Source organism: Pseudorasbora parva, chromosome 25 (assembly GCF_024679245.1).
Source record: "Pseudorasbora parva isolate DD20220531a chromosome 25, ASM2467924v1, whole genome shotgun sequence".
NCBI lineage: Eukaryota > Metazoa > Chordata > Actinopteri > Cypriniformes > Gobionidae > Pseudorasbora > Pseudorasbora parva.
Genome location: NC_090196.1, coordinates 3,411,240 through 3,433,599, shown reverse-complemented (window position 1 = coordinate 3,433,599; position 22,360 = coordinate 3,411,240). Strand labels below are relative to the sequence as shown.

Here is a 22,360-nt window from a genome sequence, read left to right as displayed (position 1 = left end):
GCGGCGGCGCGAGCACAAATAACCTGATATTGTTTTAATTAATTATTCATTACATTTATATAGCGCTTTTCTAGGCACTCAAAGCACTTTACATTGAAGGGGGGAATCTCCTCAACCACCACCAATGTGCAGCTCCACCTGGATGATGCGACGGCAGCCATATTGCGCCAGAACGCTCACCACACACCAGCTGATTGGTGGAGAGGAGACAGAGGGATTAGGCCAATCAGGAGAGAGGGATTATTAGGAGCCATACATGGACAGAGGCCAGTGGGCAAATTTGGCCAGGATGCCGGGGTTACACCCCTACTCTTTATCGAAGGACATCCTGGGATTTTTAACGACCACAGAAAGTCGGGACCGCCGTAGAAACATGAAGGCGACTTTAACTGTAAGGGACCCACTGTGTGTAGATAGACACGGCTCGAAACACAAAAACATAAAGGCTCTAGTGATGTCACAATACCAAAATTATGACTTTGATACGATACCAGACTAAAATACCTCGATACCGATACTAAATTGCGTATTGATTCATGATTCGGATCGCGTGTCAAACCGCTGAAATCACGAGACATTGGCGATCTGAATCATGAATCAATACACTGATTCACAACCGTTTGAATCTTTATTTGAGGATTGAAAACAAAAAGTATAGTGTGCATACACTTGCATACGCTCTCGGACTAAATATAAAATATCTTAAACTGTGTGTGAAGATGAACGGAGGTCTTACGGGTGTGGAGCGACATTAGGGAGAGGAGTTAATGACAGATATTTCAGTTTTGGGTGAACGTATTTAAAGGGATAGTTCACTTTAAAATGAAAACTCTGTCATCCTTTACTCGCCCTCAAGTTGTTTCAAACCTGTATGAGTTTCTTTCTTCAGCTGAACACAAGGGAAGATATTTTAAAGAATGTCAGTAACCAATCAGTTAACTGGAGCCATTGACTTCCATAGGAGGAAAAAAAAATACTATGGAAGTCAATGGCTCCAGTTAACTGACATTCTTCAAAATATCTTCCCTTGTGTTCAGCTGAAGATAGCAATGCATTCAGGTTTGAAACAACTTGAGGGCGAGTAAAGGATGACAGAGTTTTCATTTTAAAGTGAACTGAAAGTGTTGAATGTGGAGTTTGACACGCGTGGGCTGACCTGCCGTCGGTCAGGAGCTGGTCCAGGTCCGGTTCTCCCTGGAAGACCCTCTTCAGCAGGTCCAGGTGCTGAGGATTACTGACGCCGAACCCCGAGGCCAGGATCTCAGTGTGGACGTTATACTCGTTGATGAAGGTCTTCAGGCCCGGCACTCGCGTCATCCGCACCTGTGTGAGGAGAACCAGAGCTAGACCAGAGCGCTCTTCAGACCGGGCCAGAATGTGCGTATTATGTTTTATGTATTACTGGGTGCTTAGAGCTTTCACGTCGGTGTGTGTGTGTGTGTGTGTGTGTGTGTGTGTGTGTGTGTGTGTGTGTGTGTGTGTGTGTGTGTGTGTGTGTGTGTGTGTGTCCCAGCTATGGGTAAATAGTGGAAGACCCCAACGGTGACGCAGGCGGAAGATGATGGTGTGAGAACCATCACAACGGCTAGGAAGGCGGAAGAGGGCAACCCCACAGCCACGTGGGCTAACTCGGGAGGGTATAGTGGCTAGGGGAGCAAACCTCGAAGACAAACCTGCACCTGGGGGTAGGCACAGGCGGAGTCCAGCTGATTGGACCACCGGCAGCCTCCTGCAACTCCTGCCAGACGAAGGTCGTCATGGGTTCCCCCATGCCACTGGAGATCCCTCTGGCAGAAGTGAAGTTGGTGGGGGTGAGGTCTGTGCACCCTCACGCCCACCTTAATCCTCACCTATGCACAAGCTTCTTGCCCCGACCCCCTTCCCCCCCTCCTCCAAAAAAGTCCTGTGGCGATGTGGAATGGTGGTGGGCACAGGCCAAGGATGTGGCTGGGAGTGCCTAGCCAAACCATGCACACAGGCGGCAGTGGAGTGATGGTCGTTAGGACTGCGGGATGGAGCAGCGGGTCTTTTCGGCAGCTTCCACTGCGACTGAGCAGCCCCACACTGCTCACCCCTGAGATGGGGAAGGACCTGGAAAAGGTGGTCCAAAAACTGTCTGCTCCCCACACTCCGGACGGTAAACCGCAACCGTCGGAGCATCCCCCCTCGCGGTCGAAAAACAAAAGTAAAAAATAAACTAAGCATTGCTTCATGGAACGTTCGTACACTGTTGGACCTGGCTGAAACTCCTGGTAGGCCCCACCGCAGGACAGCACTGGTGGCCCTGGAGCTTGAGAGATATAACATCGACATAGCAGCTCTCAGCGAGACCAGACTGCATGGGGAGGACTCCCTGACAGAGGTTGGTGCTGGGTACACCTTCTTCTGGAAGGGGGTCCCTGAAGGCACTCGTCGCAACCATGGAGTTGGTTTTGCCGTGAAGACAAAACTGCTGCAGCACATTTCGGAATCCCCTATCGGCATCAATGAAAGACTGATGACTTGGCGCATTCCCCTGGCAAAGAAACGCTTTGCAACTCTCATCAGCGCATACGCTCCAACCCTTGATGCTGAGCACAACATCAAAGAGGATTTCTACAGAGCACTCGATGCCATCCTACAGCAAACCCCGGCTACGGACAGGCTCATACTCATGGGAGACTTCAATGCTAGAGTGGGCACGGAGCACCTGGTATGGAGTAAAGTCATCGGCCAGCATGGTGTGGGGAATATGAACCACAATGGGCTCAGACTCCTCGCCCTCTGTTCAGAGCACGAGATGGTCATTACTAACACCATTTTCCAGATGAAGAACCGGTTCAAGACCACCTGGCAGCACCCACGCTCAAAACATTGGCATCTCCTTGACTACGTGATTGTCCGTCAAAAAGACCGAAAAGATGTCCTCACCACCCGTGTTATGAGAGGAGCTGAGTGCTGGACTGACCACCTCATGGTCAGATCCAAATTATCCATGAGCATTCAACCTCGTAGCCCAAAGACAGCCTCACACAAGAAACTCAACTGTGCAGCGCTGAACAGCCACACCACCAAAGACAACCTTCGCTGGCTCCTTGCTGAAAACCTCAACAAGATCCCGGAAGAATCAGCTGACTGGCCAGCATTGCGCCAGGCTATTCATAAAGCAGCCTCAGAGGCGCTTGGCCAATCAAGGAAACTCCATCAGGACTGGTTCGACTGTAACTCAACTGAGATACAGTCACTCCTAAAAACCAAGCACGAGGCCCACAAAGCTCTCCTGTCCTGCCCTGGATCTCCTGCCCTTATAACCTCCTTCACTGCTGCTAGAGCAGAAACCCAGCGAGCCCTTCGGGCTATGGAGAACACCTGGTGGGTGCAAAAGGCACAGGAAATACAGAACCTGGCTGACTGTAACAACACTCAAGGCTTTTACGATGCCTTGAAAGCATTGTATGGCCCCAGGAAACGAGTGACTGTTCCAGTCCGATCAGCTGACGGGACCACGCTTCTCAAGGACCGGCATGAGATTCTTGCCCGTTGGGCAAATCATTTTGAGAGTCTCTTCAACCACACCAACCCTTCTGACCCACATATCCTGGACAATTTGCCAGACCTGTCACCAACCATACACCTGGATACCCCACCACTCTACTCAGAGCTCCGGCAAGCCATTGCAGGACTGAAGAACAACAAATGCGCTGGACCCGACGGAATTCCTGCAGAAGTTTTCAAACAAGGAGGATACATCCTCACGCGCCGTCTGCACCTCCTGATCCAAAATATCTGGGAACATGGGACCCTCCCACAGGACTGGAAAGATGCTAACATCGTGGTTATTTACAAGCAAAAGGGAGACAGAGCAGTCTGCAGCAACAGCCGTGGGATATCTCTCCTCTCCATCGCAGGGAAAGTCCTGGCCAAGATCATGCTCAGCAGATTGGTTGAGCACATCTCGGAAGCTGTGCTTCCGGAAACGCAGTGTGGCTTCAGGAAGTCCAGGTCCACAATTGACATGATCTTTGTCTTGAGGCAGCTGTTGGAGAAGAGCCGAGAACAGCACAAAGACCTTTACGTAGCCTTCATTGACCTCAGTAAAGCTTTTGACACCATCAATCGTGAGCTGCTCTGGAAACTCCTCTCTAAAATTGGGGTACCACCCAAGTTTCTCAGCATCCTACAGCAGCTGCACAACGGGATGCAAGCCAGAGTGATCATGGGAGAACTCCAGTCAGAATCTTTTGAGGTAAACGTTGGGGTGAAACAAGGGTGCGTCTTAGCTCCGATGCTCTTTAACATCCTCCTGTCTGCCATCACCTGCCTCTTCCATCGTGTCATGAGGCATGAAGACGGTGTCCATGTGGAATACCGACTCGACGGAAGCCTCTTCAACATCCGTCGACTCCAGGCCCGCACAAAGACAAAGTCCCGGCAAATTTGTGAGCTTCAGTATGCTGATGACTGTGCCGTCGTAGCCCACAGCCCGGACTCTATGCAGTACGCCCTCAACACTATAGCCAGTCTGTACCAATCTTTTGGCCTACAGGTTAACATTCAAAAAACTGAGGTCATGTCTCATCTCACCACCCCAGTCCCCATACCCCCCAGCTTTCATATAAACGGTGTTCCACTTAAAACAGTGGACCACTTCATCTATCTCGGCTCCACTTTGTCCTCAAGCTGCTCCCTTGACAAAGAATTACACACCCGGATAAATAAAGCTTCATCATCTTTTGGACGCCTACGCAGCAGGGTTTTTGAAAACCATAACCTGAAGGTCAGTACCAAGGTGGCTGTGTATAATGCGGTATGTCTCTCCACTCTGCTTTATGGGGCAGAGTCATGGACCCCTTACCGCCAGCACATCACCAACCTAGAGGCCTTCCATATCCGCTGCCTACAGAAGATCCTCAACTTGTCCTGGGAAGACAGAATCCCCCACACAGTCATCCTCAGCAATACTGGCTCAATCTGCATGGAAGCAGCTGTGGCCAACAAACACCTGCGTTGGATAGGGCACACTATACGCATGCCTGAACACCGCCTGCCTCGCCAAGTCCTCTACAGTCAACTACTGGGCTCAAAGCGCTCCGCTGGAGGACAAAAGCGGCGCTTCAAGGACTACACCAGGGACCTTCTGAAGCGAGCAAACATTCCCCTCACGCAGCTCGAATCTCTGGCACTAGACAGATCAGCCTGGCAGGTCACCTGTGCCACTGCAGTCTTTCAAATACACCAAAAAAACCAAGACAGACGATCCGAGAGACGCATCAAGAGACACCAGCGGGCGGCTGGTACCCCCCTGGTGTCTGGTTTCCCTTGCTCCATTTGCGGAAGAGTGTGTGGCTCAAGGATTGGACTCAACGCCCATGAGAAGTGGCACCAGCGGCAATGTCGCTGAAACCCTCCCCCCCACCCTACCCCCTTCCCTCCATCCCCGGAGCAAGTGTCATCATCGAATATACGATGGACAGCTAAGAGGAGTGTGTGTGTGTGTGTATGTTATGTATAGATATGTGTATAAAATATATACTGTATGTGATGAATTTGTGGAGACCTCAGGAAAAATAGCAACTGGCATGCCAGGAGCTAATGTGGATCTTAAGAAGGAAAGAAAGAAAGAAAGAAAGAAAGAAAGAAAGAAAGAAAGAGAGAGAGAAAGAAAGAAAGAAAGAAAGAAAGAAAGAAAGAAAGAAAGAAAGAAAGAAAGAAAGAAAGAAAGAAAGAAAGAAAGAAAGAACACATGAGGACCTCCTACCATCGGATCCACCCAGACGGAGTTTCCCAAGCTCATCACCACACGGGCCTGATGCAGCTTCCCTCTGATCTTCAGGCTCACAGCTCGGGTCACCTGAACACACACACCAAGGTTATTTTCGTAAACGAAAACTGAAACTAAGACTAAAACTATTGGTCAAAAAACATTTTCGTAAACTGAAATAAAATAAAAAAATCGGAATAAATAAAAAACTAAAACTAAACGAAACTAACTACTCTTACTAAAAAACTAACTGAAATAAAATAATAATTAGCAAAAATAAATATTCGTTTTCGTTATTAATAAGCTCTCTTTAATGTGGTGGAAAATCTGACTGTGGCGGTCGAGGGAGTGTCTATATTGCGCTACTGCGCGTGAAGTGATCTGAGGAGGAGATTTAATCGCTGTCCTGTGACGGACGCGTGCAGACAGTCAACACATCGCTAGTCCTAAACGGCAGTTCACAAAGAATCAATGCGTCCGTGGCAGTGAAATGGGAAATAACACAAGGTAATGAGATGCACGTTGAACTTCTTTTAACTTAAGCTCACTGTTTTAGAATGCCGTTTCTTACGCGACGAGAGACGCAGGCGCAAAAGTCAGCAACTATAGTAACAAGTACTAGCCTACTGTGCGTTTGAGATTTCATGTTTGCATAATATTGACAGGCTCAAAGGTGTTTTCATAATCATTTACATTATATTATATTATTATCGACAAACAAACAAAGGCATTTGTGGTGCGATTTAGAACGCGATTTGCAATATTTTGAAAATAAAATAATATTGAGGATTGTTTGAAAAAATGTCTCTCACAAACTTTATTCAAATTCAGTCGTTTCAGATGTGTTAGAAACCTTTTCAGACTTGAACATAGTTACGCTAGCTATTTATTTACAATGATTTACCATTTTTTACTAGCCTAGAAATCTAGACGCACCCTAGCGGCAGCAAATCTAATCTGCCCGTGAGTGTCGTCTACAACTCTCTATACACTTCTGAGCTGTAAACACCAAACTCTGGTCGGGCCAATCACATCCGTGTATAGTCGGTGGGTGGGGCTTAACATAATGACGGCCGAGTTGCGTTTGCGTGCTTCTAGTAAACACAGAAACTGGCGAACGGCGGTCTTTCAAATCAGATTTAACCGCGACTCTGGAAGACTTGGAGTTAAGCTTTTCTCTGAGAAAAGAACAAAGAACGGCACTGAAGTCATTCTTAAGAAGGGAAGATGTGTTATGGACTACTTTGATGATGTTTTTATTCCCTTTCTGGACATGGACAGTATAGTGTGCATACACTTGCATACGCTCTCGGACTAAATATAAAATATCTTAAACTGTGTGTGAAGATGAACGGAGGTCTTACGGGTGTGGAACGACATTAGGGTGAGGATTAATGACATTTAATTTTTGGGTGAACTAACCCTATAAGACAGAGGTCTCAAACTACCGGCCCGTGGCCCCCTACCTGACAACAAAGTTTAGTGTTAGTGCGGCCCGCGCGTTGCTTTGAAAACCATTTTTGGCGGAGTCGTTGCGTGTGCCGCGCTTTATGCCTCACTTTGTGTTTGTGTGTGTGTTTGAGAGAGTTAGCTCGGCCCTCTCTCATGCAGTATAATTGGTTGACACCGCGTGATTGACATGTTCAGACAGTCGAAATGAATGTGGTTTAACGGCGCTCAAATGGCCAATCAAATCAAAGTAGGCGGGATTTACATTCTCTTTTGGCCCGCGCACATGCTCCCACAGTCTTCTCACACACACACACACACACGCAGAGACGAGCGTGTCAATCTATCACGTAATGCCGTCGCGAAGAGAGGCTATTCTTTCCGGTAAAATCACAAAACTAAATTGCACACACACAAAAGCACACAAAATGCAACGTTTCCATGCCCTTAATATACAATCATTGATGAACATTTAATGAAGAAAACTATATGAGCAGATTAAAACTCTGAACATTTCAGACGATTTACTAAAAGTCTACTATTAGACCACTGAGGAACTCAAATATAAGCAGCGGATGTACGGATTTATTTATTACGGATTTATTCACTCATGGGAATAATCTCGGGACTAATAATATTTGACAACAATTAATGCAAATATCGTTCAGAATTTCGTAGAATTTCGTTCACTGATCTGTTTGACCTGGTTATGGCCTTGCTTTAAAATAGTCTATTATTTTAAATAAAAATAAACACATTTATTATTTCAGTATTACATAGTGATTTAATTTCTATTGGCCATATTTATTAGTACACAATTACCATCACACACCTGTTGGGAAATAGATAGGTGTGAAGGACGAAGGATAACCAGATCCAAAAATCTCAAAAATATATTGGCAATATAAAAAAAAATACGAGTAAGCAAGAGAAGCCATGTTCATGTTCAGAAGAAACATTAATGTTGAAGAACTGTTAATAATAAAGATTGAGAAGATTCGATCAGTTGTACTATTTATTTATTTATTTTTTGAAAATTTGATGCGGCCCAGCCTGACCCAGAGTCTATCTCCAGCGGCCCCCAGGTCATTTGAGTTTGAGACCCCTGCTTTAAGACTTTATGATCTTACATTAATGAAAACTGACCTGTGGGGGTTTTATTATTCGCACACGTGCTCAAAAAACATATATTTTTTGTCTAAAACGCGAGTGAAATGCTCGCACTGCCATGGATCTGTTCATGTCCTGAGTGTTTGGGTGAAAACTGACCCGTGGGGATTGTATTATTTGCACACGTGCTCTAAAACTCACTGTACAGCATTTGTGCTCTAAAACTCACTGTACAGCATCTATTTTAGTCTGAAACGTGAGTGAAACACTTTGTGTGTTGACCTTGGGGTTCCAGTCCACCTCGCCGTCGACGGGCTGCGCTCTGCACAGGATGATCTCCACAGCATGGCCTGGCAGATCCTGGAACTGAGCAGGAAGCTGGAGCAGCTGGTGTGACTTCACTTCCTGTGTGCGACCCTCGTCGATGAAGCAGACCGTCACGCTGCTGAACAGCTGATCTCCTCGATCCGGCACCTCCATCACACGCACGCTGTGGACGGACGCGCAACACACACTCATTTCACATTACATTCATGCCATTTACTCAGAGCTGGACAAATACACAACTTCATTACTTGACTAAAAGTTAAAGTACTACTGGTTAAATATTACTCCGTTACAAGAGAAAGTTGTAAAAACAGATTTTTAGTTGAGTAAAAGTACAGAAGTATTAGTTTTAAAAAGTACTTAAGTATCAAAAGTAAATTTCCTTTTTGTATGTCGCCGCATTATTGTATTATAGTTGTATAAATGCACATTATGCCATCATGGTTTAAGCCAGTCAGTGACGCTCCATCTGACACACTAGCAGACGACTAACTTAAACTCATTTAAATACTAAAGTTACAAAGCTCTTTATAAAGCTGCTGTCACTTTAAGGCCGAATGCACGGATCCAATACACTGATACACATCTGATATTCTCACACTGTTCACCTTCACTGAAGACAGAATCAACTTTGTTTATGTGAATCCTCCACTAAATGAGCATTTGGACATCCGTCTTCTTCCATTTTGCTCTAAACTATAAATCAGTGTTTAATAAATGCTGTGAAATCATTGAACTTCACGAGACTCTACAAGAGTGATTCCTGAAAGGCTTTCTGCAAAAACCCAAACGCCTTTAAAAGAAGAAAAAAATCATCACTGACTTTCAAAGCTGCGACAGAAACGACTTTCGACTTCGAGGACCTTGATAGAAATGTAGTGGAGTAAAAAGTATGATATTTGTCTTTCAAATCATAAGTTTCCAGAATAATAATAATACTCCAGTAAAGTACAGATAGTCAAAAAGTGTCTTAGGTACAGCACTCGAGTAAATGAGCTTAGTGACTGTCCTGCTCTGCATTTACGTACACTTTCTGCTCACAGTGCTGTTGATTTGATAACTAGTGTGTCTTTAGAAGAGTGTAATGCTTTGCTGGATGTCAGTGTGTGTGTCAGTGTGTGTGTGTGTGTGTGTGTGTGTGTGTGTGTGTGTGTGTGTGTGTACCGGTGATAGGCGTTCTCCTCCTGAATAGCGTACAGCTCTCCCTGCAGCACATCCACAGCACAGCGTCTCTCCTCAGCGAAGTGTGTGCTCATCTGCGCAGACAGAGCCTCATAAAGGTCCTCCTTCTGCCACAGGACACGGCCCGAGTACACATTCGCCGTCTTTATCAGCAGAGGCAACACCTTACGGATGAGGAACAAACATTTCACCGCTAGCAGAAGTCAAAGTAAAGCATAGGGTTACTTCAGTGATTTAGCATTAAGCTTTGTATATAAACTGGGTCATTAATGTAGTAGAAATGTAAAATTATTTTTGAATTTGGTGCCTTCTAGATTAAGAAAAGACAGAAAATGTATTTTTGTCTCATGGGCAGTGTTGCCACAGTTACTTTGAATAAGTAATCTGATAAATTCCTTTAAAAAGTAACAGTTACTTTACAGATTACTTGATTTTAAAAGTAACTCAGGAAGATTACATGTTACTTAATTAGTTACATTCAGCAGTTTCCGACAACACCCCTGCCGCCTCAACACAGAAATGACAACCGTTTTTGCCAACACTCACTCTATTGGAAGAGCATTTTTAACAGTAACGTCAACAATGTATCTCGTGACATTTTAAATTGAAATTAAAAAATATTTCCTTAAGAAATACTCTCCCAGAGACGCAAGAAGAAAGCAAAAATATATTTTTATTTTTTACTAAGGAAAATGACTTTAAAGTTACTTTAATCTGATTACTGGTTTGGAAATAGTAACGCATTAGATTACTCGTTACTGGAAAAAAGTAGTCAGATTAGAGTAACGCGTTACTGGCCTCACTGCTCATGGGGATGATAGACAACAACTCCCAGAATGCATCGCTGCCCTACGAGGCCAGTCCCAAAGCCACCGCTACTGAATCACTGATCACTTTCCCACCGCGTTCATCATCAGTTCAGTTAGAGAACAGATATACAATTAAAAACTGAAGGTGTGTGTTCAATATAATGTGCGTGAGCCGAGCGAGAGTCAGGAGTCAGATTACATTCATCAGGAGAGCTGAGGTAAGCGCAGGCGTGGCAGTCATTCACAGCGCGGGGGCAAAACCTAGCATGTTTGGTATTCAGGAATCCAAGGAGTAATAACTCCTATGAAAATAAGTCAACCACAAACAAAGTTTGTGCATGTAAATGTTGTGCATATTTAGCATGTAAATATTTGTTTTCACCACTAGGTGGTGCTGGTCCGAAACGTCTCAGACTCTTTCAGGACATCATGTCAATGACCCATACCAAGTTTTGTTACAATACGTTCATAAAATACAGCATTTTACAACAAATTCAAAACAGCCAAAACTGGATATTACTTGACTCAGTATGCTGCCCCAAATCTAACAAGGCCACGTTTATGATTTTTGGGTAAACTGTTCAGAAGTTATAAGCAAATATAGACATTTTTTGTCTCTCCGCACCAGTAGGTGGCGCTGAATTGAATACGATCAATTGTTGCGGAGATATAGCCTTGTTTATAATTTCGCAAGTGCTACGTAAAATTCGTTCACGTGTTATTCACAAAGCCTTTGATTAATCGAATTGAACTCCATAATTTTTTGTTGCTGTCTGAAGATGATCTGGTTCTATTTTCTTGCAAATCAGATAAACCGAGTTTGAATAAGTAGGAATTTTGACTGGAAAATTTGCGGGGAAAATTGACACTACATAAAATTGATTTATAGGGTTCAATCGAATCAGCTTGAGCCACAGAATCAGAGGAGGCCATTTTGTTTCTAACACACTGTGAAGGTAAACAGTGTGAAACCTTCCAGTGCTGGTAAAACTTTCATTTTGACAGATTTTAGATTTTTTTTGTGAATCGAGTTAGATATATTCCCTTAAGATTCCCAAATGTTTTCCTTTTTTTGTTTAATTGATTTTATTAAAATGTAATCAACAAAAAGCATGTTTAATCATAAATAACTGAGCCCTGGGAAATCTTTTTATTTATATATTCATTTGAATTCTATTCTATCTTTTCTGTTTAAATTTATCTGTATTTTGTGTTTTTTTTTACGATTTAATACAAATGTTTCAAATTTGTCAGTATCTATCAAAAGTGCTCCAAGGAAGGACCAGTGGGTAACCGGCCACAGGGTCATGGGCGGCCAAGGCTCATTGATGACCGTGGGGAGCGAAGGCTGGCCCGTGGGGTCCGATCAAACAGACGAGCTACTGGAGCTCAAACTGCTCCAGAAGTTAATGCTGGTTCTGATAGAAAGCTGTCAGAATACACAGAGCAGCTCAGTTTGTTGCGTTTGCATGTTTTTTTGCGATTTAATACAAATGTTTCAAAATCAAATGCATTCATAAAACCTAATAAAACAATTTAATCTTAACGTGTAACCAAGTGAAGTTTAATGTTCGTAGTGTGTGTGATTCTGATTGCATTGGATGCTTGTTTGTGGTTTAGTAAATGAGACGATCGCAGATACGGCCGTTTGAATTTGATGACATTCCACATCCCATCCCAACGACTGATCCCAGACTCCATCAGAAAGCCAGAGCTCTCACACCATCCTCTGAGGCTCTGCTCTGAACGTACCATCACGGTGCCGGAGTCCGGGTGCTTCGCCTGATCCAGGGACTTGTTGATTATGTGTCTGTCGGGACAAGCGGTGCTGTCTCTGCAAAGAGGAAGAGCACATGATCAATCAGCCGAGTCCAGCAGGGCTTCAGGAAGGGCTGGTGTGTGTGTGTGTGTGTGTGTATGTGTGTGTGTGTGTGTGTGTGTGTGTGTGTGTGTGTGTGTGTGTGTGTGCGTGCGTGTGTGTGTGTGTGTGTGATGGGCTGGTGTGTGTGTGTGTGTGTGTGTGTGTATGTGTGTGTGTGTGTGTGTGTGTGTGTGTGTGTGTGTGTGTGTGTGTGTGTGTGTGTGCGTGCGTGCGTGCGTGCGTGCGTGCGTGCGTGCGTGCGTGCGTGCGCGTGTGATGGGCTGGTGTGTGTGTGATGGGTTAGTGTGTGCGAAGGGCTAGTGTGTGTGAAGAGCTGGTGTGTGTAGGGCTGGTGTGTGTGTAGGGCTGGTGTGTGTGATAGGCTGGTGTGTTTGATAGGCTGGTGTGTGTGAAGGGCTGGTGTGTGTGATAGACTGGTGTGTGTGAAGGGCTGGTGTGTGTGATAGGCTGGTGTGTGTGAAGGGCTGGTGTGTGTGATAGACTGGTGTGTGTGAAGGGCTGGTGTGTGTGATAGGCTGGTGTGTGTGAAGGGCTGGTGTGTGTGATAGACTGGTGTGTGTGTGAAGGGCTGGTGTGTGTGATAGACTAGTGTGTGTGAAGGGCTGGTGTGTGTGATAGGCTGGTGTGTGATGGGCTGGTGTGTGTGATGGGCTGGTGTGTGTGTGTGAGGGGCTGGTGTGTGTGTGTGAAGGGCTGGTGAGTGTGTGATGGGTTAGTGTGTGCGAAGGGCTGGTGTGTGTGAAGAGCTGGTGTGTGTAGGGCTGGTGTGTGTGATAGACTGGTGTGTGTGAAGGGCTGGTGTGTGTGATAGGCTGGTGTGTGTGTGATGGGCTGGTGTGTGTGTGAGGGGCTGGTGCGTGTGTGAGGGGCTGGTGTGTGTGTGTGAAGGGCTGGTGAGTGTGTGTGAAGGGCTGGTGTGTGTGAAGGGCTGGTGTGTGTGAAGGGTTGGTGTGTGTGAAGGGCTGGTGTGTGTGTGAAGGGCTGGTGTGTGTGAAGGGCTGGTGTGTGTGTAGGGCTGATGTGCGTGAAGGGTTGATGTGCGTGAAGGGCTGATGTGTGTGAAGGGCTGGTGTGTGTGATGGGCTGGTGTGTGTGTGAGGGGCTGGTGTGTGTGATGGTCTGGTGTGTGTGTGACGGGCTGGTGTGTGTGTGAGGGGCTGGTGCGTGTGTGAGGGGCTGGTGTGTGTGTGTGAAGGGCTGGTGAGTGTGTGTGAAGGGCTGGTGTGTGTGAAGGGCTGGTGTGTGTGAAGGGTTGGTGTGTGTGAAGGGCTGGTGTGTGTGTGAAGGGCTGGTGTGTGTGAAGGGCTGGTGTGTGTGTGGGGTTGATGTGCGTGAAGGGTTGATGTGCGTGAAGGGTTGATGTGCGTGAAGGGCTGATGTGTGTGAAGGGCTGGTGTGTGTGATGGGCTGGTGTGTGTGTGAGGGGCTGGTGTGTGTGATGGTCTGGTGTGTGTGTGACGGGCTGGTGTGTGTGATGGTCTGGTGTGTGTGTGACGGGCTGGTGTGTATGTGAAGGGCTGGTGTGTGTGTGTGATGATCTGGTGTGTGTGTGAAGTGCTGGTGTGTGTGATGGGCTGGTGTGTGTGTGTGAGGGGCTGGTGTGTGTGAAGGGCTGGTGTGTGTGATGGGCTGGTGTGTGTGTGAAGGGCTGGTATGTGTGATAGGCTGTTGTGTGTGATGGGCTGGTGTGTTTGTGAGGGGCTGGTGTTTGTGTGAAGGGCTGGTGTGTGTGAAGGGCTGGTGTGTGTGAAGGGTTGGTGTGTGTGTGAAGGGCTGGTGTTAGGGTTAGGGTTAGGGTGGTCTGGTGTGTGTGAAGGGCTGATGTGTGTGAAGGGCTGGTGTGTGTGATAGGCTGGTGTGTGTGAAGGGCTGGTGTGTGTGATGGGCTGGTGTGTGTGAAGGGCTGATGTGTGTGAAGGGCTGATGTGTGTGATAGACTGGTTTTTGTGAAGGGCTGGTGTGTGTGAAGGGCTGATGTGTGTGAAGGGCTGGTGTGTGTGAAGGGCTGATGTGTGTGAAGGGCTGATGTGTGTGAAGGCCAGACCTGCAGAAGCCGAAGCTCTTGAGCGAGCCACAGAGCGGCCGGTCCGTCTTCTGCTCCTCTTTGGCGTGCTGGACGCCCAGGGCGAACTGCAGCAGCTCCGGAGGCAGCAGAGCTCCGGCTCTCCTCAGGTACCGCAGGACTCCACACACATGCCGGGCGTTCTGCTCCGAAAGCAGCAGCACAGACTGGGCCGCCGGAGAACCGGGAGAACCGCTCTCTCCAGGATCCTGCAACGGGACAACACAGCCAGAGTTACACCGCCATCTCTGCACTTAATAGACCCCTTAAAGGGTTAGTTCACCCAAAAAATGTAAATTGTGTGATTAATTCCTCCTGTGGTTGGCCAGCCGTCAGACCTCCGTTCATCGTCACACACAGATGAAGATATTAGTGATGATTCGGATCGCCAGAGTCACTTCAGCAGTTTGACATGCGATCTGAATCATCAAACTGTTGAAGCTTTGTTTTGAAATCGGCCATCACTATATAAGTCGTTATTTAGTGTTTTTGCGCACTAACTCTATTCTGGCCTCTTCATCAATGATTGTAGAGCCGCTGTAGTGAGATGGGCTTTGTAACGACGTCTTTAGTGCCTTTATGGGTCTTGAGAGAGGAAATGACATTGGTGTCAATGAAGGCCTTTCTGAGCCATCGGATTTCAACACTAATATCTTCATCTGTGTGTGAAGATGAGCGGAGGTCTGACGGCTGGCCAACCACAGGAGGGATTAATGACACAATTTACATTGGTGGGTGAACTAACCCTTTAATCGCCTACGTCACCGCTCTAGCTGGAGGCAAAACATAAGTAGAACTCATAGGCACGCTAAAAGTTTGAGGTTTTAAAATGTCGTCTTGTTGTGTTTTTGGCTGCCAGAATAGAAGGAACAGCACTTTTGGTTCAAAACTAAAGTTTTACCGGATCCCGGCAGACAGAAATCAAGAAAACAATTGTGGTTGAATGCAATACAGCATACAGACTGGATGGACATGATCATAAATAATCATTTTGTGTTTGCAGTGCACACTTCATATCAGGTAAAATAATCAATGCATATGTACTGGCGTGTTGGTTTTATCTAGTACAAATCAGCACGTTTCTGTTTTATAGGTTATAAATTAAATCTAGTATAATTAGGTGAAAAGTCGTCAACCTTCAGCGCACTAACGTTAGCTAGCTTAAACGTTAATCAAACATACAGCGATAGATGTGTGTGCCATCCTTTCAATGGACTCTTAAAATAATCCACATTGTTAATCAATGTTAAAAAAATCCCTCCAAAAACATGCTTGCCAACATTGCGCAGTGCCTTTTTTGCCTCCAGCTAAGCCCCGCCCACCATCAAACGTTGCAATGTTTACAAACTTTTAAGAGGTCTATACCGCACAGCAATGATAAAGCAAAGCAAGCACCATGTCCGGAAGGCTTCTGAAGTTCTCCGACATGCAGAAGAGGCGGCTGCCGAACAGCTTCGGCGAGCTGGGAAACCCGTAATGGACGACGCATGTGGCGTCCCGGATCCCGAGGGCCTTGAGGCAGGCGTTGGTGGTGACTGGGGGACCAATGAGAGAAAGAGCAAACACTGAGCGGTCCCTAATATCAGAACTGTTAAGTGTCTTTGCATCTGCCTGAAAACTAATTCTAACAGGTAAGAGGTCAAATGTTTTATTTGCTTTATGCATGGGCAAAACAACCCTTTATAAAACACAAAATATGATTCAATAAATGTGAGAGCAGAATACATAAACAAAACAAAAACAAGACGACAACAACCGGATAAAGTGTATGTTGGAGATCCTCTTAGCTTCATTAACTCTCAAAACTGAAAACTGAAATATGTGGTGCTTTAAGTTAAACCCGTAAGTTAAACCCATATCTTTAGTACCTTGGTTGTAACCAATTCCTAATGTTATAGGAACGTTCTCTCCAGGTTTTTTTTTTTTTTATTCCCATAAACTAACCTTCCCAGAACGCTGCAGGCAGGTTTTGGTATCACCTACTGAATGTTCCCAACTGCAGGTCAAGTTTTCTATCAAAAAATTTGTAAAAATAAATAAATAATAAGTTTTGTAGGCCAGAGGAGAACTGGTGTTTAAAGCTCAGAAGGGTATTGAGAGTTGCTTGACGACACTCGCGGCAGATTAGATTTGCTGCCACTAGGGTGCGTCTAGATTTCTAGGCTATACAGCGCATCTACAGTGCAAGAAGTCCTGCTCTGTAAGAAGCATATCAAGGTTCTGGCGTGGCCTAGCCAGTCTCCAGACCTAAACCCAATAGAGAATCTTTGGAGGAGCTCAAACTCTGTGTTTCTCAGCGACAGGCCAGAAACCTGACGGATCTAGAGAAGATCTGTGTGGAGGAGTGGGCCAAAATCCCTCCTGCAGTGCAAACCTGCTGAAAAACTACAGGAAACGCTTGACCTCTGGGATTGCAAACAAAGGCTACTGTACCAAATATTAACATTGATTATCTCAGGTGTTCAAATACTTATTTGCAGCTGTATCATACAAATACATAGTTAAAATATCATATATTGTGATTTCTGGATTTTTTTTCTTTGATTATGTCTCTCACTGTGGACATGCAGCTACGATGACAATTTCAGACGCCTCCATGATTTCTAAGTGGGAGAACTTGCAAAATAGCAGGGTGTTCAAATACTTATTTTCCTCACTGTATATATACACAGACTTTTACATGCACATGAGAAACTAATTTGTGCCTTTCAGAAACTATTCACATGCGCGCAGGAATTTTTGGCGTGCTTATTGATTACAATTTCTAGCTTTATATATACTAAAACCTGCTTCCTTTGTGCGTCACTGCCATCTTACTATGAAGAAAATGAGAGCATGGCTGCACATAAATAAATAGAGATCTATTTTGCTTAAAATGTGGCTTTCCTTAGAGCAAGTACCTCTAATATCAAAGCCTAATGTCCAATTTAACCCATCCGCTGTGGCACGACACGAAATGACCTGATGGCACAATATGGCTGTGTGCATTGGCCCATTTGCCAAGTTCAAGGGTCTATAAAAAAAGACTGGTACTGTGAAAAAGTGCTCAAAATGTGGCTTTCCAGGGGGCAGTACTTCTAATATCATAGGCTTAAGTCAAATTTAACACATCCTCTGTGGTGGCGGAGAAACCACACTGCAAAATGGGCCGATGGCACAATATGGCTGTGTGCATTGGCCTATTTGCCAAGTTCAAGGGTCTATAAAAAATAGACTAGTACTGTGAAAAAGTGTTCAAAATGTGGCTTTCCAGGGGGCAGTACTTCTAATATCCAGGCCTAATGTCCAATTAAACGCATTCCTTTGTGGTGGCAGAGAAACCATGACACGAATTGAGAACATTTTATTTACAACTATTGGGAACCAAAAATGGTTTGCTGGAAAAAGACAGCGAGAGAACGCCTGCATCTGATGGAAAACCAGCGGCATCTCAAGACTCACCCAGAATGAGCTGCGTCCCATGTCCGATGTCTTTCCTCCACTGATCAATGATGAAGTCAAACTGGTCCGTCACATCTTCGTGAGCTTTCAGTGTGAATACGGCAGTGTTGACCACAGCCTGAACGACAGACGGCGCACAATTACATTAGCCATAATGCCAAACGGCAAACATGGACAACCACTCATGAAATCACTGTAATGTTGAGGATGAACGTGAAATCTGACTGTGATGGGTGTATCTCTGCACCTTATAGACATGCTCCGTCTCCTCGGCAGAGTTGGTAATGATGAGTGTTTTCTGGGCTTTGGGCGGGTGGAAGTCCAGAGATGCGAGCAGAACGGAGATCTTATCGCAGTCCAGACACAGCTGCACCCTCTGAGAGCGAGACACACAGCGCATGTAACGGGGCATTCACACCAGACGCCAATGACGCGAGAAGCGCGAGTGATTTACACGTTAAAGGTCCCATGCCATGGAGTTTTTTATTATTTTATAATGTTTACGGAGGTGTACTTATATTGTTAGTATGGTTTTTACATCAAAAAAATTCATAATTTAGAAATCAGGCGATCTTTGGTCTCATTGATCTATAATTTGTTCCCTGCCTAATCGTTAGGCCGAGGGCAAGTGAAGTTTCATAACTTTATTTTTGTAGGCTATTCAACTAGCCTACTAGTGCTGACTTGCAAAAAAAAAAAAAACTTTTAAACATTCCTAGTGTATTGTATAATATACATTAAATAAATATAAAGATTTACAGTGGCAGCTCAGGGCTGTACAGCAGCATTTAAGTGTGAACTTGAATGAAGAAATGTAAAAATAAAACACTACATCGACTTCACTTTAGACATAACCGAGTGTGTTTATATGTTACAAAAAGCCACAAAATGGATTAAGCATTAAACTAAAATAATATTTCTTTCACAAGACCCCTTTACACTTTTAGTTTTACAAACCATCACATTAAAAATAGCATATTTTGGATATTTAGAGCTTTGAAGTGCTGGAAATAAGTGCAGTAAGTGTACAAAACCATTGGAAAGTGCTTGAATTTCAATCTCAAAAGGTTGTACGAATCCTGAGATAAATATTGACAACAACATTAAATCCATGTGGTTTTACTACAGTAAATCATGGTGAATGTTGGCGATTTGTGACTGAAACCCCTGACCTTGTCATGTTGTCTCCACGTCAGCTCTGTTTGATCTGATATCTGTGGTTCATCATAACAGAATTCTGCGCCGAACGCTTCCACTAGATCACAGTAGCGCGGTTATTAACTCTGTGGTGAATTTAAACGCTCTCTCACTGGATCGTGCCCTGGATGTGCATCCCACAAATCTCCATCAACTGCAAGATGCTCTCCTATCAATATGGGCCAACATTTCTAAAGAATGCTTTCAGCAGCTTGTTGAATCAACGGCACGTAGAATTAAGGCAGTTCTGAAGGAGAAAGGGGCTCAAACACAGTATTAGTGTGTGCTCCTAATAATCCTTTAGGTGAGTGTATAACATAATGCACATTATTTTCTAATAATTCAACGGCCCGAGGCCAATTATTCCGCTTCATTGGCGTCTGGTGTGAAGGCCCATTAGAGCTCAGAAGCCAGGACAGAAGCGGCAGTGTGTGTGAGGCCTGACCTGATGAACCCTGCCGTACAGCGCTGCCTCCTCCATCACGGTGATGATGACGGAGGGGTAAATCATGTGCTCTCGGACAAGAGTCTGGATGCCGGAGCTCCATCGGCCGCCCACCGCGATGATCTGCCTGGGGCACGAGGCCCTCTCCTCTCCACACACCACCTTCTGGAAGTGCTTCAGGATCACCGACATCTGCAGATCACGAGACAACAGCACTGGTCATGATTATAGTAGGGCTGTCAGTCGATTCAAATATGTAATCGCGATTAATCACATGATCATCATGAGTTAACTCGCGATTAATCGCAATTTAATCACACATTTGTATCAGTTGTAAATGTATCTAAAGCCCTATTTGCACAGGATTAGTATTATCTAGGGACCACTGTGATTTAGAAATTACCCCCACATCAGAGTTTTGCGTGGCACATTCACGCGGGATAAGCAAAGCCTGTGCTTTTACTCGAATTTACAGACTTTTCTCCCGGATATGATGTCAAGACTTGTAAATGTTAGATATAGCTGTACCTGTAAAAGCGCCCATTTAAGCGAGCTTGTCATTTAATTAAGAATGGTATTGATATTAATATTAAACACACCATTCAAGCAATTTGCCCCAAATTGGTACTCATTCTAAAGTGAAAGTAATCTGTACGGCGCACGGGAACTCATAGCGGTGCGCATTATTACGGAGCCTTCATTCTTCGGGAAAGATAAAGATAGAAATGTGCACAGGAAACAAAAGCCTTGCAAAAGTTATATACGATCCGCCTGAACCTGGCCAAATCACAGAGATGCCGCTTCGCACAGGACTAATATTATCACAGGACCTCAGTGTTCGGCGAAACATGGCAGGTCATTTGTGGAGGAATTTTTACTTTACAAATTACAGACATGGCCGATGAGATAATACTAATCCCGTGCGAATAGGGCTTTTAATACGTTTTTAATACTGTCCATGGGTATGGACAAATATGCATGCTTCATGCAAATGTACGTTTATTATTAGTGAAACCATACTTATTCAATAATAATCAATAATACAGCATGAAGACTAGACATGTATTAAAGGTCACAGATGTTTATCAAAGAACTTGTTCGTGTCTCTTAAGCCTAAGCTTAAACATTCACAATAAGCAGGGATCATTTTAAGAATATAAATAAAGGCCATTTTTACACTGGCAGTTTAATTCAGGGCACAGTTCGTATGATAAATTGGTAATGTGAAGCTGCCATGTGGACCTAAGAGCGCACCAGAACCACACCATACCTGGAGGAGGTCCATATTACACCAGTAGGAATATAGTGCGGTATATAGTAGGAATATAGTTTAGTTTCTATAAATAGAAAATATGGAAGCTTGTAGGCAATAACTGCACTTTTGGATTAGAATAGTAATATTAATGTTAACCCTTTTCTTTCCCTATTAATGTTTGCTGCATCCTTTACGTCTATGGCTCATCTCAATTCCTCCAACTACAGGCTACGCCACGGACCTAACAGAAAATGTGTGTTAACCCTCAAAAGACCTTCTTTGGTGCTTCGTGGACACTTTTGGGCACAAGGGTCTAATGTGTGAGCCCCAAAAAAATGTTTTAATAAATGTTATAGCAATATGTTCAATAATATAAAAACTATCAATTTATGCAGTTTTTTTTTTTGTTTTGTTGTATTTTTAAACATATTTACCACTTAAAGTACCATATTTTTATGTAAAATATATCTATTTTATATATTTATTTTTTATATAATTAATTATAATTTATTTTCATAAAAAAAAAAAAAAATTCCAGTATGTTCAGAGAGCCAAAACCTAAAAATGTGTTGGCTTTGGTGACATCTGGTGGACCTATGTTGGTACAAAATGTAAATAAATAAAACATATCAATAGCCACTAGATGGCAATAATATTACCCAATGGATATATAGCTGCGAAAAGGCTGAACTCCATAAACCTGTTTAAACAAATTGAACCTCTTAAGTTTTACATAAAAAAGTTAAAATTGTAAAAATAAATAAATAAATATAAATAAGTGTGTGTGTGTGTGTGTGTGTGTGTGTGTGAGTGTGTGTGTGTGTGTGTGTGTGTGTGTGTGTGTGTGTGTGTGTGTGTGTGTGTGTGTGTGTGTGTGTGTGAGTGTTTGCCACATTCAGAATGTTGTAGACTCAGCCCTTCATTCACATGTATGAATGATCATCATTGTGTTGGATTTTTTTAGGGACGAATAATAATAAAAAAAGCTCTGAAATCTATTAAATTCCCATTAATTCCTATGGGTGCCCATTATTGTCCACAAAGGCCCGATTAAGGAGTTTGTTTTTTTTCAACCACTTAACATTAGACGGAGTGAACCAGGGATGGAGATAAACTTTTTTCAAGATCTACCACTCAATGTTTTGGCCAGCCACTTTTTAGTTTTTAACCGAAAATGTGTAACTGCATGTGGAAATTAATACTACAGGCTCTAAAATACTTAAGCAGTTTATTTAATCTCAAGTCTCAATGAAATACTGACACTTTCTCTTTCTCTCTATTACACACACAAAACATGAACTGATACACGTCATTAAATGAGTAGGGCTCTGCGCGCTCATTTTTACCTGTATGTGGCATTGGGATGATTCGTGGTCTTTTATGGCTTCCAGTTTTATGATTTTTAGTCCCAACAATAAAACTATTCGGTTTTGGCATCTTCTGAAGCGTGTTGAGGACACA

At 44.2% G+C, this 22,360-nt stretch overlaps 1 protein-coding gene across 1 annotated transcript in view; it reads right to left on the bottom strand.

The window, feature by feature from the left end:
• tdrd12 (tudor domain containing 12) overlaps positions 1 to 22,360 on the bottom strand; it is a 73,131-nt gene that overhangs the window by 9,113 nt on the left and 41,658 nt on the right. Inside the window, exons 19-28 of the mRNA XM_067436914.1 lie at positions 19,645 to 19,836; positions 18,250 to 18,378; positions 18,003 to 18,120; positions 15,957 to 16,096; positions 14,544 to 14,770; positions 12,370 to 12,451; positions 9,791 to 9,972; positions 8,582 to 8,789; positions 5,738 to 5,830; positions 1,157 to 1,323 (exon numbers count right to left, since the gene is read on the bottom strand). Of these exons, the coding sequence (XP_067293015.1) occupies positions 1,157 to 1,323; positions 5,738 to 5,830; positions 8,582 to 8,789; positions 9,791 to 9,972; positions 12,370 to 12,451; positions 14,544 to 14,770; positions 15,957 to 16,096; positions 18,003 to 18,120; positions 18,250 to 18,378; positions 19,645 to 19,836 (1,538 nt within the window). The remainder of the gene's footprint in view (positions 1 to 1,156; positions 1,324 to 5,737; positions 5,831 to 8,581; positions 8,790 to 9,790; positions 9,973 to 12,369; positions 12,452 to 14,543; positions 14,771 to 15,956; positions 16,097 to 18,002; positions 18,121 to 18,249; positions 18,379 to 19,644; positions 19,837 to 22,360) is intronic.